Source organism: Anopheles coluzzii, chromosome 2, assembly GCF_943734685.1.
Source record: "Anopheles coluzzii chromosome 2, AcolN3, whole genome shotgun sequence".
Classification (NCBI taxonomy): Eukaryota; Metazoa; Arthropoda; class Insecta; order Diptera; family Culicidae; genus Anopheles; species Anopheles coluzzii.
This window is the reverse complement of record NC_064670.1, coordinates 7,740,773-7,755,509: the sequence shown is the minus strand read 5'-3', so window position 1 is coordinate 7,755,509 and position 14,737 is coordinate 7,740,773. Positions and strand designations below refer to the sequence as shown.

General features: G+C 46.9%; 1 protein-coding gene across 5 annotated transcripts in view; it reads left to right on the top strand.

The window, feature by feature from the left end:
• Nucleotides 1–13,457, top strand: part of LOC120947721 (hemicentin-1) — a 117,834-nt gene extending 104,377 nt beyond the window's left edge. For 4 of the 5 annotated variants that reach the window (XM_040363325.2, XM_040363322.2, XM_040363323.2 and 1 more), the window contains 5 exons: nt 364–566; nt 1,302–1,479; nt 3,887–4,097; nt 6,419–6,582; nt 12,041–13,457. In XM_040363325.2, the coding sequence (XP_040219259.2) occupies nt 364–566; nt 1,302–1,479; nt 3,887–4,097; nt 6,419–6,582; nt 12,041–12,114 (830 nt within the window). In that variant the 3' untranslated portion in view covers nt 12,115–13,457. The remainder of the gene's footprint in view (nt 1–363; nt 567–1,301; nt 1,480–3,886; nt 4,098–6,418; nt 6,583–12,040) is intronic. The other variant, XM_040363324.2, reaches the window with a different exon arrangement.
• The last annotated feature ends 1,280 nt before the right edge of the window (nt 13,458–14,737 follow it).

Sequence of the window (14,737 nt, the reverse complement as noted above, 5' to 3'; positions counted from 1 at the left end):
TCCCTCAAGTCAATCCACAAATGAAAAGTGCCAAATCAAATACCGGTGTGTGTGTCGTCGACGAAGGGGAGGCGGTGTGTGATGGCAATAGCAATCTCCGCAACGGCATCTACCGTACGGTTGCTGCTTTCGGTTACGGTGAGCAAGAGGTCCTGCATTTCCTACAGCAACAGAGTTTGCAACCTTGCACCACGGTTACTGCAAATATGCTCCAATCTATGGCTTTTAATTAAAAATTCTGATGTTTGTGTCTGTTGTTTTTTTTTCTTCTTCTTCTGTTGGTGCTGTTGCGTCTGTTCCTTTCGTTTCATGGCGGTGATGATGATGATGTCGATGCGACGATGCTGTTCGAACGGTACGCAGAGATCCCCGATACGCCCCGGAACTGCGAGCTGCACAACGACACTGTGCTGGAAGTCGTCTGCTCTGCTGGTAGTGACGGCGGGCTGATGCAGTCGTTCCTGCTGGAGGTCGTTGGCGGCGTAGCACCGCCCGCTTACAATCTGGACTACACGCGTGGCCCACCGACCGAGTTCGATAATGAAATTTCTACCATGAACGATCAGGTAATGGCATTTGTTTGTACGTTCGCTTCGCCAGCAGCATTGCATCGTTGCACTGCCTGCGCTCGGGCAGTATACTGAAGGAAGTCAGTCCAAATCAGCAGGAAATCGCTTCAGTACTTCATTTCGAGACTAGTTTCGGGCTTAGCTTCCGACGCTGCATTGGGTCGAAGGTTAACCTTTAAATATAGCTCCACTTGTCCCGATGGTGGTCGAGTTCACACACACACACACACACACACACATAGTCGGCACTGCATTTAAGCTTCATTAAACGAACATATTTTCACAACACAAAACCTAGTCTGTTCTTCTAACGATAGGGCCATTTGCATCCGGAGAGAGCTTCATTTACGAGTTCTCGGTAAGCGCGGAACTTTTTTCCCCTGCTTCATTCCATGCTAAACTCCACACTCTCGGGGATGTCATGCTGGCTTACATACACAGTCATACATTGCTGCCCATATGATAACAGGCAAACCATACTTCACACAAAACACACACACACACGATCGGGCACAAACCAGGCGCCATCGTTGGAAACAGTTTTGCACAAGCCCGCAGGAGCATTCCAGCAGCGATGCCAGCAATTAAAACTTAATCCCTCTTCTCTCCCATTGTCACCTTCCACATTCTCACACGTTTCCCTTTCTCTCTCTGTCTCTCTCTCTCTCTCTTTCTCTCTCTCTCTCTCTCTCTCTCTGGCTCTTGTCGCTTGTTTATTATTTTCGTCCACAGGCCACATTAGCACCATTATTCCGAATCCAGGAGCAGATACCGCAGTTTAAATTGCACAGCTTAGAACCGGGCCGCGACTATCAGCTGCTGGTGTACGCCGTCAACGCAAAGGGCAAAAGTGATCCACCGTTCGTTATCGATAAAGTGCGCGTCGGGTCGGCGCTGGTACCACCGTACGGTAAGTTTCGAACATAGGACACACAAACACACACATGCCTGGGCGATATAATAATTTCGACCCGCGCTGGGTGATCTCGTGGGCTTTTCCCGTGAAACCGCTTTAATTATAACCAGTGTCCTTGCTAAGCTATGCCGACAGCGGCTAGCTGGGTTGGTAGGCTCGGGTGTTGCCAGCAAAGGGAAGCATTGTAACGGGCAATGGGATGGGACATGTTTACATCTAACGAGATGCTCGAGGTATGGGTCTTGTGAAACGGAGCTCGAATGCAATTAAGGCACTGGGACAAATTAATGCATGTAAGGTAATCAATACTTCATTCACTGTTGAAATTAAAGTTTAGGCTTTAGACTGCTGATAACATGCAGAAATTGCACTTGGAGGAATCACATCTTTATATTTGTCTAGCCAAGTATATAAAATAGGGAAACTCTGCGCTCAGGAGATGTGTACTCTTTTTCTGGTTTTGTAACTGCAGTCTGGGAAAACATGATCATTAGTTGATTGGTATTTTTTTTCAAACTATAACAAAACCCATAAAACTTGCTCAATCGCACAAAAAGCACGAAACCATATAAGATTCGTTACAAAAATTTTTTGGACATAAAAAATAACTTATGGAACATGTAATGTGTGTACAAAGCACATATTGATGTTTCAGAATCGTTGTACACTAAAGGCTCATTGACGCAGTTGTGTGAAGCCAATAAAACAGAAAACTGCCAACACTGGCCAGCAATCATTCGCATCATCAAACCTGCCCGATCAACGCTATCCGCTTCAAACGAGCAGGAATTTCAAACGAGCACAAAACAGCAAGCTGAAAAGCGGCGTGCAATCGTGCTGAAACATATGATCTCCGATTTGTGCGCCGAGGTAGAATGAATTGTACGGATCACACCGAAAACGGCTCCGTGACTAATGCAATGTTCCTGTCACCATTCGTCACGAGCAAAACGGTTCCGGGCTGCCGGAGTGTGGATGGTTTCGAAAGCAAAAAGGAGTAGGATTTAATTTCAAGCTGCTCCTTCGGTCGGGGCGGGAACCAAAAGCATTCGCTCACCTTATTGTAAGCGTCTCGCTTTCCACCTTGTTCCATCGAGGGCGAGATTGGCTAGTGGGTGTGGTTGTATTTTTTTTCCTAGCCTTCCGCACCAGGGTCTTCCGGTGGTAAGGTGTTCGGATTGGGTTTCGGTGCGATATCCGTACAATTCGAGCAGCTACCCAGTTAGGTGTGAATGATTTTTCCCTGTCTTTCCTTTCTTGCACTCGCTTTCGCTGGATCGCAACCTCTCAGTTACATGTTTCTTCTTCCGGAGGTTGTGTTGTTTTGGGGGAAAAAATACAAAAAAGATACGGAAGTATCTGATGGAAAATGTTGATCCTTTTCACTCGCTTGCGCTCGATTGTTCGTCACACTCAGACGCAGATGCGCTTGGCTTCGGCCGAGCCAGCTCTGTTTTCACAGGACAGAATCCTTCCGGTTTTTGCTCTCGTGGGATGGACGAATGAAGGACTTGCACACTTTGCATACCCACGGCCGACTGCTCGGAGCTGTTTCGATTGTTTGACCGTGCCCGGTTGACTGGAGGAATCAATTTAAGAGCACATTCTCGTGTCGATCCCCCACTGGAGCAAGGGAACTCTTACCGAAAGCCTTTCCCGGAAGGTTGGTCAGGAAATGGGTGAGGAGGCCAATGCCCCACCGGCTGGGAAAACATAAAGGAAACCCTGAAACCCATACACGGCCGTGTCCGGAATCGATCGCTCATAGTATAAAATAACCATCAATCTTGTGTTTTCATTTGCGAGTGAAACGCCTTGACAGGTCTATGGGTACGGGTTTGCCTTTGCTGCTTCACTGACCACTCTCTCTCTCTCTCTCTTAGTCATATGGGTGTGTGTGTATGCATGTGCTGAAAGGGAGGAAAAGCCTCCAACGGGATAGGGTAGCACAGCGATCCCGTATGTGTTCGTGGTTTGCGGTGAAATCCGACCCCGTTACGCAAATGTTAAGCCACCGGTATGGCACTGGCAACCGTTGCATGCGGGTTGTATTAAGAGATTGAGTAATGGATAGATTAATCGAGAAAATATACACATTTTATCCCGCTCCTTCGGCATGCGGCACAGGTGCGCATGAGAATGATTGTATCCATTTGAAGAGACTTGCCCCGCACCCATACACACACACTACACTCGTGGGAACACTACATCAATCGAACGGTTTCGCGGAAATGTGCAAAACACCCGCTTCCTGATTTCTCGTAATGCACGACGAAATGATTGATCTGTTTAAAGATAGATCGTCATCGTTTTGCAGTCGCTTAACGTTCACATTTCAATCGCAACTAACCGAGTACGAAACGTTCGCTGTTTCTTCTCACCTTCCTTTTCCCAACCGAAGTGGACGAAACCATCATCTCGGAGGATCCAACGCCGGCGGAAACATCGCACCAGGACAAGCAGAAGCAGCAATCACAGATGGTTATGTTTGCTGCCGTTGCGGCTGCCGTGGGAGTCATCATAGCGTCCATTATCGTGGCCGGCTTTGTCGCGATATGCAGGCTGAAGCGGCAGAAACCACCTGAACCGCAGGAAGTACGGAAGCGCATGAGGTAAGTGGGGAGCTATGCACAAGCAGTTACAAGCAAACGGAAAGCTGTGCCAAAGATGGCTGCCGTGTTTGTTTGGTAGATCTTTATCGGCGGGGAGTGGTTGCTAGTACTAAGGGGCTTACCGGAAATGATTGTTCAAAACATCTGGAAAAAGTAAGCATTCTGGAACATGCAAGAAGGTTACACCTGTGGTTATGGTGTGTTAGGGCAAATTTATGCGAAACAAATTGGACGATTCAAAACGTTCCATTTATTTGGTTTTGCAATTTATTGACACCTGTAGTTTAGTCAACCTAATGTTGTATAAGTCCGACGAAGATTATTATATCCCTCAGACTAGCATTTCGTTTTTAATTCAGTGCATTCATTCTGTGAAATTTAACATATGAAACAAACAATCTATCCAATAACAAAAAAATAAAATACATAAAACATCGGTTCGTGTACAAAAACTCTCTCGATTGAGTAAAGCTTTTTCTACTCCGTCGTCTTTCATAATTCCTTCGGAAATATTTTTAGCCTGATTTCCCACCGTCACGGGCAATTATTTATTTGAGCGCAAAATGTTTCAATAGCACAGCGATAACAAGCTCAAAAATCACTTCCTGCTTGCCTTCCACCCTACCAGTACCTCTAGTCGTAAACAGAGCACCCCATCCCCGGGGTTTGTGTAGCCTTTTTTGTTGTGATTGCTTCTTCTGTTTCTTCCATTCCGTTGCCCTTTTTGTCTGTTTTTTTGAGCGCATTACCTGCCCGATATTGCCGGTCCAACGGATTCCAACGCCCCCGGGGTGGACGATCTCGCTCCCTCTGGGGTATGGAGATTTGTTCCCGCACCCGCGCATCGTTCCACTCCGGTGAAGCCAGGTTGATTTTTTTGCTGTTGCCCACCCGTAGCGAATGATTGCAGAATCGGAAACAGATCCGGAGATTCCTGAACCCCGAAGCGAACACGAAATAATGATATGCGTCATTTTCCATCTTCACTAATCCCAAGGGTTAATGATGCCGACCGCCGGGTCGATCCGCTCAGCGTAGCTGTCGAACGGAACAGATGATTGTGCTTGCCGCTGCTTCCACCATCCCAAAGTGAATGGCGAAAAAGCTTCTTTCACAAATAATTTTGTGCTTTTCATTTTCCCCCATAGACACTGCCGTAGAAGGCAGCGTGCGCAAGGATGAGTTTTCCTGAGTGCTAGGGGCCTAGTTGCGTTCGCGAAGGCAGCGGCGTCGAACGGTCGCTTTCAGGGACCATTAGGCTGCGTGACGAAGGGCACCGGTTGAGCTGGGCGCCCGAAAAAGACTGCTTCACTGCGTACCCGGGCCCGAAGAGGTGGAAAATCTTCTCCCAAGGGTTGACTGCTGTGGGTGAATGTGTTCCGGGAGGGTTGGGGCGTTTTCTCTGCAACATTTTGCTGCAGTAAGCCAGCCAGGGCCCGAACAAATGACTTAGATTGTTTAAATTGATAACGTAATTTCTCTGACTTTATGGTTCAATGGTTCAATTGAGGCAAGTCAAACGGAGAAAGATTCAACCGTGGCACAGTTGAAATGCCACCATTTGCCTCCCCCCCCCCCCCGCCCGCCTCTTTCATCAATTCAGCCCCACTCTCTTGCCCAAGGATCGCCAGCACCGGGCAAAACGGTCCCGAGGAAATAGATTCTCGTTTCGGATGCTTTACGACCGAACAAAATGAATTGCGGCCGACTGTGTAGCGAGCGCACCGCCCCCGTTTGAGGCCGGTTCTGTCACCCTGGCCCGGCGGGGAATAATTACCGCGCGTGTGCAGCGAACGTTGTTCCCTGCATTCCTTGCAACCGTTCGACCGGAGCCAGCTAAACCGTTCGACGTGACTTTTGATAGATCTGTTAATAACACGCTGGATTCGTCCGGCCACAGTGGTGTGTGAGTCGTACCTATTGCACGGTTTCGCCTACCCCTCCTGCTCATACCATAAAGCAACTCGGGGCAGAGTGTGACATAATTACAAGTGCCAACGACTGGTTCACCCTTTGCTGCGAGCGAACGAGAATGATAAGCGAACGGGCCGTTTCGGATGCGACGGAAACGGAGCAATTGCCATCTCGTTACACCGGCAAAGCACATCGTAATCGACACGGTTTGTGTGACGCGCCAGCGAGACGGGTTTTAATGCCGACCAAATGATAGCCCCAAGTGTTTCCCCCCCCTAGTACCCACTTGCCTGCCTGCCTGCCACCGACGACGGTGATGATGATAATGATGGTGATGGTTGTCCGCTACCGTGCGACTCATGTACTTTTCTTCCTGTTAACTGGTTTGCTCCCTTCCTCTTTTGCAGACCTGCCCGAACCGATGTGCCATCGATGTACGCCGAGGACGATGTATTCGATGATGAGTATCAGCGGCAGCTGGATGTGCGCTGCAGTCGTGCCTCGTCCACCATTAGAAGTAGTCGTTACGTATCGGAAGGATTTGTACAGTATTCACAACCTAGTCTTAATGGTAAGTACAACGGGCCAAGGTGGAAGATTTGATACGTAGGTTCCAGGAACGGTGGGGGCATATTAGTGAAGAATTTCCTTTGTCCTTGCAAAACGGCTTGAATGTGGGAGGAGAATCTATGTTTCGGTGGATTGGGTACCGGGAAAAGATTAGGCAATTTTCCGGCGAAAGAAGCATCAAACATGTTATCAATGATTGCAGGGAGTTATCTTCGCATCCTGACTGTGATCATGTGGTAACGCATCTAGCCATCTTTGGCTCCACTTTTTTCAACAGGTTTTCGAACGTTGAGAAGTTTTTGCGGCGGTTTGGTTAACTCAAATTTCTTAGAACTAATTCTCCAGCTCACATGACAGCTTCAGTAAAATGTCCTTAACCGATGAATTATCGATGCGTTGCTGCAATTCTTGTAATGGTCGCTTTAAAGAACAATCCTTTTCTTACCCAACCTTCCCGTTGCTACGTTTTGCCTTCAATTGTGCCGTACTGCTCGAAATGCCGCCATTTCCATAAACCCCCAAAAGCCTCTACGGTTTCCTCCGGCACGAGCTAGATCGATCCGAAATAGAAGCGTGAACCTCCATCATAAATAACGCACTACAGCCGCTCGGCAGCTTTCGATTGTGCCTCCCACAAATCATCAGCCCGGGTACGCTGATGTATTATTTAAGCGGAACTCAATTCCACCTCCACCAGCAACCCCCGTTAGTGGGGTGGAAGCGGGGAAGCGAAAGAAGCGGCTGCGTGAGCACGGTTGGCACGGCCTGCAGCTAATGTGCGTCTGAGGGTTTTGGGCTCAAGCAAATCTGCCGCCCTTGCCGGTGTATGTGTGATGCAGATGCCTGAAAGTACCCAATTTGGTTGGTTGCTCACACTCAACCCTAAACCTCTTTCCCGCCCTGCGGAACATCCCGGAAATATAATCCCACGCTTAGGCCCCACATCATCGGGCCCGGTGACGGGGGTCGGACTGTTCTTTTTTTCCGTTCCAGCCTGTCTCGTTTCGTTCTCGGTTTGCATTTGGATCGCTCTTAATCGCTTCTAGCCAAATGAGGTGGCGCGGAGGGGAAACAAGACCGGAGTGGTTTCTTTTTGCGTACCAAACAAAGTTTTCTTTCGGTGTTTTTTTTATGTCTAATGCAAACCCGGTGGCGGGACCTGATATATTTCGAGAGGCAAATGAGGATAGCAGCGAAAGCGATTACCCCATGTCCGCATGGACACTTGTTCGCCCCACAAAACCCCCCGATGATGAATGTGAGTTTTCAGTGGAGTACTGTGTGTGTGTGTGTGTGGGTGCTCAAGGGCAAAGGGAGTGTTGGTTTCTCGGCTCCCCTACGAAAGAACGCTCGGTCCGGGTGGGTAAGTGTGCATTTGACGCTCGATCCTATTAATGTGCCGCCTTGCCTTCGATTCAATCAATGACGATTGTATCATATATCAACAAGATGAATGAGGCGATAAACAACGTTCCCTTGCCATCTCCTTCGATCGTATCATCTCGTATATGCCCGGCCCGGTACTCGCTTTGCTTTCGCCCAGGGGAGAGCTTTTTCCGCTCCGAGATATATTTATACACAGTCACAGCGTTTCGCCGATGCTGGTCTCGATGGTCCGCATTAGCATTGGATCACACTCACGCCAGGATGTGCAAATCCATACCAACTGTGCAAGCAAAGCGACAGGGGAGGCACCGCTTCGTAGTGTAGCTTTGAGCGTTAGCAAATGGGTAAGCGCTTCACGTCACTCGTCAAGCATCAACTCTTTAATTTTTCTCGATTGCAACGCTACCGACCACGAACGTTCGCTTCCGAGGAGTTTGCATTCCGAGCAGAAAGAAGAAAAAGGAAAAAACACACATCCACTCCAAAACACGAATGCTTGCATTAATGCGTTCTGTTCCAAGGGTTTCTGGGGCGCTTTTCGCTTCGAAGCGCATCATATTCCTCAGCGCTCGCAAAACTGCTTCGCAAACCGACACTTATCCGAGCTGGTTTTGGAAACTATGGCATGTACCCGAACATTTTCCGCTTTTTCTCAGAATCCCTTTCGGCCGAAGGACGAACCAAATGGAATTCAGATTTGCCATCTCATTTTACTTAATTTCACTCCCATCATTTGGATGGTTCGGGCGAGCGGGGGCCTTACAGCATCCATCAGTGCTATCCGCTTGTTGTCGACTCACCGTGCGACTAGTCGGGGCACTCACGGATGCCATTATTGCCTTCAAGCGTACACCGTGAACATTGGGCAAGTATGAGAGGAAGGAGAGAAACAACTTCCCACACACACACACACAGACTCACCGGGCACGAACGCCGAATGTGGCACCTTCCGGACGGATACCTTTCCGTGGGATGGGAAGAGGTTGGGAGATTGGGGGCAGGACTAGAAATACGCAAATTCGATTACGTGATGATGATAATCCAAATCAATAAATAAATGAGATTCGGTGCGCCATCATCCGCCGACAGCCACGGATGTACGGTGTGCACCGGTCAGGTGTTCTTTCTCATCACTTGGTGTGTATGTGCGTTGTACGTGTGTGCGTGGGCGCGAGTACCAACGGTGCCATTAGTGCGGTATGCTGACAATTCTCCAGTTCGCTATGCTCGGTTCTTTTTCTTCGCCTTCTGTCACAAAATTATGCGATGCGGCAACACTCTCTATCGACGCCACAGACATAGACGATCGATTTTAGTCGATTGGAGGCTGCGGATGGGGTTTGCTGTTTGTAAAAGATGGTCTATCAGCGCCCTGTTGTGGGTAGGGAATACAAGACGATGCTATCAAAGTGATACTTTATGTCACCTTGCTCTCGTGGAAATATAAGCAAAATCGAGCTGGTGTGGTGTATTGGATTGCCGAAGAAATCGATGGAGACTGGTGTTTATTTGAAATTTAAATAGTTTCTAAATTGATATGTGGCATCAAATTATGCAAATCAGATCTCTGACTTTAAATCAAAGCAAAAGAAGAAGGTAAATTAAATCTGCAAAAATCAATTATTCTCAATTTCACCCTTGATGGAGACGACTAGTTTCAAAATGGAGACGCCTGGTAGATCACAATGGTGGAGTAATTGCCCCAGCATCTTTCTACATTTTGTGATAAAAGTGTATAGGTGACTATTACTCCCTGCACGTTCAATGCATTTTATAATTTATTACATTACATTACATTTATTACATTACATATTATTATTCCTCACTGTCGATTGTAAAGCGAACACGATCATTCCAGTATCGATCAAAAGGACATCAAATATTGGATTAGTACCGAGAGTGTGTACCTTCTCCTTTCTGCACCATTCATACCGTCGCTTTCGCAAACACTTCAAAACATCACATCAAACTCGTTGGTCTTATGTACAAAACGTTGCTTGAGTAATACCAAGCACACACTGACCGTCCCCACATGGACAACAAAACCCTTCCCATCTTCTACTTCTATGTTGGGTCATCTGGGGCGTCTGGCAGAATGTAGTAAAGAACTGCAGGCGTGAGCGTCTATCGTGTATGGAAATAGAAAAAATGATGAGCTTCCAAAATCGTCCACGTCTTCCGTCAATACTTCCACTGCACAGAGACCCACACCGAACCGACGTGGCAAGATGGCCTACTGACAATCTCAGCCTATGGTAGCAAATGAATCTCTCTCTCCATATAATCGCCCGGAACAGACGCAACCCGGACTGGTCGGTGGGGAGGAAAACCCAATCAAACACTGAATCCTAAACAAATTCCCACACTTTCAGGTCGCAACTGGTTGGTTCATATCACTTATGTACACCCGCGTCAGCGTACCGGTTTGGTTGCGATTGAAAGTGCTAGGTTGTACGAAAAGTTGCGCGTTTCTGAAGCAGCGTATGTATTGAAAATGGAAAGCTAACGCAACTCGGCTCTCACACTTTTGTGTTGCAACGTCTTGGCTAAACCTCAAAACTTCCTTTACCATACTATACAGCCAGCGGAGTTTGTTGTTTTAATATGACCATAAATGGACCAGCGAGCGACTGGTGCGTAGCCTCCAGGGTCGAGAAAAGAACCAAACTCCGATGCGAACCACCACAAAAGCTTTCTACCCCCATGTGGGTAATAAAGTTCGATCCAAGCCTTTTCCATCACCACATCTTCCGCCACACCGCCACAAACCACGCACCGCAACAACTACACACAGTCTGCTGAAGGCTCCTTTTGCCGTCCCAGGGGTTTCGTATGCAAATATGTAATGTGTTTGTTAGATGATTTGGAGCTACCTTGTCTCAACCGAAGCAAAACGCTCCACTGCATGCTGGGTGTGTTTGGGAGAATTTTTGTTCCCTCGACTGGCCGAACCCACGGCCAAGTAAGATTCCACTTTCATATACACTCGTCGTTTTTCCTTACAAGCTTACCGCAAGCACGCATACGCACAAACACAAAAGAGGCCCAAATCTCGTTTCCCTCCCCCCCAGGGGCACGGTGGTCCTTCTGCTTACCGGTCTGTGGGGGTCTCGGTCCGGCCATACAGAACCGCCCGTAGCAGCAACGCTTCATCGAACCTTTTCTCGTCGGGGAAAAAACCCAGAAAGAACTTGCTCCATCATCATCATCGTGACGCCGGTTCGTGGAACAATGGGCAAGAGAGAATGGCAAGCAGGGATAGGTTAGGGCTTTGTTCTCAAGGTTTCCAATTCGGCTTCTTTGTTGATGGTTGTTGTGTTTTGTGGTTTGAAACATTCTCAAAATCCTGCGATTTTCGTGGAAAACGGTGCCTCGTTTACTTGTTCGTAGTACGACGATACTCATGGGTGTTATTAGCTGGTCCAGTTTTGCTTCTCAATATCCTGACTGATCGGAAAAGGGTGGTTAAGTATGATTTTTCTATTACACAAACCGCACAATATGCCGGAAGGATCTAATAAGGGTAAAACCTTCACCTGATGCAAATCGCTGTAAATAAACCATTCGTGTGAGAAAGTTTCGTTTGAAGCTCCCAAGGTAGCTCTAAAAGGCATTATGTTTTCATTGAAATGTGTTATGTTGATGTAATGAAGCTAGTATTTTGATTCTAGTGAAATGCAATGTGACATACACGTTGCTTGACAGAGTGTACCAAAATTATGCTAAATAATGCATTATGCGCTAGAATCACTCAAAAAGTCCACCCAATGTCTTTGAAGTGCAGTGAAAAACATATTCCATGTACATGTATTCTTCGCCAATTATATATTTCTCGATTCATTCGAGATTTGAAACCATTGCGGGTATGATATTAGGACACTCACTTAATGGACTGGCACTTGATAAAAAAAGCCAATTCTACGTCACATGCTAGCAATAACCGAACTGAAACACTCTTTACAATCAAATGTAGCAAACCCACTTATCAATCTCTCTTCTCTCACGTTTTTCCCCTTTGCGTTCGCTTTTGCTCCACTCTCTTTCGTTGCGCCGTTTTGTTATAATTTTTTCAGTTTATATTGCAGATCCCGATCTAATACTGCCGCGCGGTGGCGACATCGAGTTCACCACGCTATCAGGAGCTTAGCATAAGCTGCCGGCCGACCATCGTGCAGTGGCCCAATCGGTTGGATCGCACGACGCAACCGATGGGAGCGATGGCAGACTCGGCGCTGTAGTGTACGGTCCCGGTGCACCGCTGGAATACACGGCCGTACCGCTGCATATAAATATTGCAAGCGACCAGTCCATGGATGCAACTAACTCTTAATCAACCCGTAGAGCGAAGCGTACGTTTTTAAACCAACTTAAGCCAGGAATTCTCACACTCACAAGGGTAAGCAAGAACATGGGAAAGCGGTAGGCATAGCCAGTAGGATCCAAAAGAACATACAAATCAAAAGTAGCTAATCAAACCAAATGAGTTAAGTACGGCATGCATGTATCTAAACTATATGCAGGCATACAAAAAAAAACCAACAGGAGACAAGGAGCTGATGCAAATCACACACAGCCGAAAAGATTTTAATCGATGGCAGCATTGATACAATGTCCCACGCGATCGATGCGTAGGGAATAAAGATAGGAGAAAAAGCGAACATAATCTTGTTGCCTGATCGTGATTCCATTGTAAACACATCACATGAACAGAGTTTAATAGGCAATGAAAGGGATGGCAGACGAACGCCAGCCACAGACAGTGGTGGTGTGAACAGTTTTACAGTTTTCCGTTGTATTGAGTAAGCTCATCAAGATGACCTGGAATTTAGGAAAAAGCGAACATTCTCACTAGGCGCCCGAGGTGATGGATGGTTGATTTAGTTTATGTTATTGTATAAAAGCGTTAAGATTTAGAGCTATAGAGTGTTGTGAGCGCAAGAGAGAAAGAGAGAGAGAGAGAGAGAGAGAGAGAGAGAGAGAGAGAGAAAGAGAGAAACATCTGTAACAATGTACACGCATACATACACTACACACAAACACAAACACACATACAACCAATTGTAATAAAACCATAGAGATAAAGGCAGTTAGAAAACCGCAAACAAAATGGCCAAATAGTAGAGAACATTCGTGTTTGTGCGTTATTCTGACAGGGAGCGTTGTAAGCTGAAAATTTGCGAATTTGAATCTAAGATAAACTTTAAACAACACCCAGCCACACACACACACACATTGACAACAGGTATGATTGTTTTTGTTTTGGAAAACATGAAACAAAGGCAAACGCATACGGCAACCAAATGATAAAAACCAAATGAGAATACATTAATCGTTGGCGGACGGTTACAAACGACAAATGAAACAAAACTTTTAGCGAGTATGGGAAACAATAACTGGTGTCGAGGTAAAGGAGAAGTTAAATTCGAATAATGTAAAACAGAAAAAGAAAGAGAAAACGAGAGAGAATAAAAGAGGAATAAAAAAAAAGAAGAAAAATAGCCCATACGAAAAAACACACTCACACAAATACCATAAACAACAAGCCACAGTTTTCGATGGAACAAACTAACTAACAATCAAACGAATAAAGCAAACCAGCAAACTGGATAACTTCGTTTAAATGAAAACACGTCTATTTCTTGTTTTGATTTTACTTTACGAGCAGATGTTTCGTTTCGTTTCGGGTTGCTTTGATATCCCATTTCATCGCACAAAGATTGGCTCACGTCTCTTCCGTAACGGAAAAAAACTAGAACAAAAAAAAGAGAACATCACTTTTACTACCAGTCCCCCAGATTGTGGTAAGTATTGTGCCACACCGGTGCAGCGGATGGCAAACCACGTGTCAAACCACTCAAACCGACCTTCCTAAGGGAACTAACCTGCCCGCCGCGCTCCCTCAGCGTACCACACTTGGGTCAGCTCGCCGGGATGGTTGTATTAAAATGCAAAACACTTGTTTAGGACACTAATCTCAGCCCGAGTTGCCCGTGTTTCGGGGGTACAGTTTCCGGGACGGGGAAAATAAATACCCAACACGTGGAACAACTGTTAGCATGCGGCGGGCGCCCGTCGTTTGCTGACACCGATCCCCAAGGAGACACCGCACACGAGGGACAGGTCAAGCACGGGCGGGTTGGCATAGCACGTCCCCTGCCCGGGGAAAGGTTAAAAAGTCCTGATCGTTATTGTTTGTCCGCTTCATTCGCTCCCCGCCGTTGTGGCCGAAGCTCCGTTATGGGTTTGCTTCCGGTGGCACTTTTTTACAACCACAAACTGGGATGCGAACGGAGCCCGATCGTAAAGGTGAACGCCGCTCCCAGTGCGTCTTCAGTGCCCGCTCCAGGGAATGTTGTGATCCAACGCCTTCGTAAATGGGTGATGACCGGTACGAGTGGCGGCAGTGGGTTTGGACCAGTTTGGACGAGCTTTTGCTGACACCGGCAGGAAAGCAGGAAAGGTTTTGCCACTCCTCAGAGGACTTTATGAAATTTATTACTCGTGTTTTTTGCTGTTGCTGCTGGCTGTGCGTTCGCAGGGGATTTGCGGAGCGCTACACTCGGAAACATATAACTGCAAAACAGAAACTTGTTTAATTCGTGGCAAAGGGAAATAAAAGCCCTTTTGAAAGGACGTTCCCGCTGGTGGAAAGATCTTTCCGAGTTGATGGTCGTTGAAATTTGCAAAAATTAAGTACAACAATTACTTTGCGTCCCTTTTTACTCCATCTGCCAGGCAGCAGCAGCGACAGCTGAAAATGATCTCAAATA